This window comes from Mesoplodon mirus, assembly GCF_964341445.2.
Source record: "Mesoplodon mirus genome assembly, chromosome: 6".
Taxonomy (NCBI): Eukaryota; Metazoa; Chordata; class Mammalia; order Artiodactyla; family Ziphiidae; genus Mesoplodon; species Mesoplodon mirus.
In genome coordinates this window covers 79830463-79834927 of record NC_138982.1, presented here as the reverse complement: position 1 = coordinate 79834927, position 4465 = coordinate 79830463, and the positions used below count along the sequence as shown (strand labels likewise).

The window sequence follows — 4465 nt, the reverse complement described above, 5'->3', positions numbered from 1 at the left end:
ATCCAATGAAATAGTTACATTCTTTTTTAATTTAATTTTTATTTTATTTTGGCTTCACTGTGCCACATGCAGGATCTTAGTTCCCCAACCAGGGGTTGAACCTGCACTGTGCTACCTACAGTGGAAGCGTGGAGTCTCAACCACTGGACCACAAGGGAAGTCCCAACATTCTTTGGTTCATATTAAGACTTTGAAATCCAGTGAAAAATTTACACTTACCAGCATATCTCAATGTAAATACTAAATTTTCATCAGAAATACTCTGCATTTAGAGTTCATAAAGTTTACAGTTGAAAGAGTAGATCCACATATGCAAGTTGTTCTAAGCATATTAAAAAGCTTCCCAATAACTGGATTGAATACCAGTGTTTAAAATTAAATTAATTAAAATTCAATAAAATTAAAAATTTAGTACTTGGTGGAACTAGTCACATTTTTGTGTTTGACAGCCATGTTGGGTAGTGGCTACTATACTATACAGAAGAGCTCCAGAGAGTAATTGGGTGGCTGGGGAACAAGGATGGTTTCAAATTTGTACTATTTCCATACATGACTTAACACAAATACATGAATAAAACACTGTCTTGTTTTAAAGCAATATGGTAACTAGTAAGTTGTAGAGATCGCAAATGCACCCCTACAGGATGAATGTGGGGGCAAAAGAGTTATCTTAATATTATATAAGTTTCTTGTAACTTAAAACAAAATTCCTAGTAACAGCATTTCATAAATGTATTCCGAAAATGCTGTATCACAAAAAACTTATTTCAAAGTAAAGATTATATGCCTGGTAAAACTACACTATTTAATTAAAAGAATAGGGTCAGGGGACTTCCCTGGCTATCCAGTGGTTAAGACTCCATGCTTCCACTGCAGAGGGCAAGGGTTCGACCCCTGGTCGGGGAACTAAGATCCCGAATGCTGCGTGGCATGGCCAAAAAAAGAAAAAAAGAAGAGGATCAGAGTGTTGATAAAGATATGGCTATTTAAGGTAAATGCAAACAGTTTGAATAGAATACTTTTGTAAAATGTGAGTAGAAAAAAATCAATAATTATAAATTAATATTTTATATATTTGATTTCAAATACATATGAACTTCAAAAATAGATACTATAAGTTTAGGAATATGTACATTTAAATATGTGATTATATTAAATATATGTGTAAAAGTTATTTCTGTGTATGTTCATAAGTAGCATTAGTTTTATAATTTTGATGATAGTGCTTATTCTTGTCTGGTTTTAGTGTTGGTGGTAGGAATTTCAAATACAGAAGTGAGGACCAAATGAAGACTCTTATTCCTTATACTGAAATGGGCATATAGCAGGAGAATTAGCACAACATTGCCTTGAATTCTATAACTTACTTGTTTTTTTAATGGTTATTAGTCCATTCAGTGTCTGCAGTTCTTTTTCAGCAAATTGTGGTAATTGTATTTTCTTAGAAAATTTCCTTTTTCTCTCCATTGCCATTTTAAAAAATATTCCATAATTTTTCAATTGTCTCCACATATTTAGTTATATCTCATTTCTTATGAATCTTTTCTCAGAGGAGCGCATAGAGCTTCAGAAAGCCTGGAGAAGAAAAATCTCATTTTCTAGATGAGATAGACTAGGTTCCTGAATAAATAAATGAGAAAAGGAAACTCATTTTGAATACTGTGTTATATATTCAGGCACGGGGACATGAGGTTTTTTCCCAGTTTCTAAAAGAAACAAAATATGGAAAAGAAGACAAGGGAAACCACTGTCCACTGTCCTGAGGTTAGGCAGGGTAGACAGACTGGGTACATAGAAAATTGAAGAGGTAACACTTCCTAGCAGGGACAAACTAAATTTCAGAAAACAGAGGACAGAGTGCTGTTACATAGGGCTCAGCCTCCTAGAGTCAAGAACTGGGATATTTATCTCCTATATTCCAAGCCTGGTTGGGGGGAAGACATGGGAAATTCACAGTTGTGGTATTTTGGGGATTTGAGTGGGAAAGGGATCGTGTTAGTGTAACCACTTCCTCTCCATCTCTGCTCTACAGCAAAATGGAAGAAGCCTCACGAACGCACCTCGTTCACACACACACACAGCAAGAATAGTTGGAGGCTCTGTTTAGCTGCCACATGTTTCCAGATAAAAACCTCCAGAGAGAACTTGCTTTAAAACTCAACCTACCAGCGTCAACAGTAAAGGTCTGTCTGATCCTCTGAGGTGTGCTTTGAGCCCCCATCCAAATTACATTCTACAATCAGCCTGGAAATTCCCTCTGTAACACAATGAAGAAGTAACATTGTTACTTCATTGTAATGAAGTAGTAACACTTCACTTATTGAGTACCTACTGTGTGCTAGTACTGAGCTGGGCACATTGTATATGCTGGCTTTATTATCATCCAGTTTAAAAGATGAGGAAAATTGAGTTTCGGGAGCCAAGTGACTGGGTCACGGAGATAATACATAGTATAACTGGAATTAGAACTCCAGAGGTACGAAAGAGCTCAAATTAGAGAAATGACTCTCATTCAGGCAGACTTCTTACTTAGGAACTTCTCTAGCAAAACCCTGCAATCATTTATTCACAACATTACCAACAGACAAGTAACTCCTCCAACATATGAGTCTGCTAAGGCCCCAAATTTTTGTTAGAATATTGCTCACTGAAGAGGCCTTCTAAAATAATCCTTGAAAATCCCTTAGTTCAAATTCTCCACCTCTCCCTACACCCCTGATCTTCCTTCTCTTCTCTAGAGTTCAGGACCCTTTCTCTGAACCCCCAACACAACCTCTGAGACATACCCTCCTTTTTTTTCTTTCTTTTTCCTCTGGGGCCCAGCCTTGATCCCTCATTGTTCCTATTGACTCCATTCATACCTACCTCTGCTCTCTCAGAACTCAGTATCATAGTGATTTGGAGAGGACATGAGGGTTATAATCTGACTTTTTTCACCCAGGAGGAGCCTCAAACTCCTTCTCATAATCTCCTCTCTTCCCCCACTCCCAGATTTGGTTCAGGAATCGGCGGTTCAAAAAGAGGAAGCAGCAGTGGCAACAAGAGCAGCAATCACTAAAGCCACCAAACCAGGTCCTTCCAGCCAAGAATGTGCCCACAGCATCAACCAGTCCTCATTCTTTTCTCCCTGTAGTTTCAGATTCTTATAGCTCCCACTCACCTCAGCCCTTAGACCATTTCCATTGGGCAGGGGACTCTATAATCACTGAGATTGCTACAAGTGATGTCCAAATGCAAGATCCTCAGTTGGAGAGGCTAGGGGTCTCAGTTCCTGCTTTGTACTCTGATGCCTATGACATAGCACAAATCATGGAACTGTACAGTTTTCCTGATGAGGATGAGATAGCCAGCTCTTCTTTCCACTCTCTGTATCATTATCTCTCACCAACAAGGCCCAGTTAGAATAGAGTTCCTCTCTTAGCCTATTTGCTGATCCAGCTGTAGGTTTATCTCCTGAGCAAACCTGCTTCAGTGTGACAAGCTGGAGCTTTGCAGCCTACAGTCTAAGAAACAGCCTGGAATTCCAGAACCCCTTCAGTATGGCACACTTTGGATGTTGCTGATCAAAGTACTAATAAATATCAGACAGTATTGAAAAAGGATCTTCTTGCATCTTGTACATGCTCGTTCCTTTGTCTGCTTTTAACCCAAATATCTGGCTCAGTGTTACTTGGATTTCCATGGAAATGTTGTAAAAACTAGGAGTTTCCCACAAGTATAGCTCAGTACTACACAATCAGCCCCACAACTCTCCCTGGAGAGGCCTTCCTAGTCCCTTCAATGGCCAATGAGACTGCAAAATTCCCTCTTTCCAAAACTATCTTTGACTTTTTAGAAGGTCAGTAGCATTTAGGGGTCATGCACTTTTAATGTCAGCAGGTTTATAAACTTACATTTCCAACAAACTTTTAGAATTACAGTTAAGCTAATTTTCCAGCTATATGATTAATGAACAAAATTAATGGCACTTCTCAAAACCAATAATAAACACATAATAAGATAAGTACCTCTCAATGAAAAATATAAAGTATCTAGGAATTAACTAAGAAAATTAAGACCTCTGTACAGAAAAGTTTAAAACTTAATAATGGACATTGGAAATGTTTGAATAAAAGACATTTGAAGCCATAAAATAATCAATTTAACAGCGTTAAAATCATATAAAACATGTTCTCCAAACACAATGGAATGAAAATAGAAATCAATAGTAGAAGAAAATTCAGGAAATTCACAAATATATGGATATTAAAAAGCACACTCCTAAATAACCAATAAAGAAGAAATCAGAAGGAAAATTAGGAAATATGTGAAGATGAATGAAAACAAAAACACAATATACCAAAACTTATGGGATGAGGCTAAATCAGTGCTTAGAAAGAAATCTATAGCTGAAAAAGCCTATATTTAAAGAATAAGATCTCAAATCAACCTTTTTTTTAAATAGGAGGGAAGCTGGCATAGTTAT

General features: G+C 37.2%; 1 protein-coding gene across 1 annotated transcript; it reads left to right on the top strand.

The window, feature by feature from the left end:
* Window positions 1-1722: 1722 nt before the first annotated feature.
* Window positions 1723-3563, top strand: ARGFX (arginine-fifty homeobox; the record flags this gene model as incomplete). The annotated part of the gene is given in 5 exon segments (XM_082624357.1): window positions 1723-1764; window positions 2091-2183; window positions 2992-3392; window positions 3394-3408; window positions 3410-3563. Coding segments are annotated over 5 exon segments (705 nt in total).
* Between the last annotated feature and the right edge of the window lie 902 nt (window positions 3564-4465).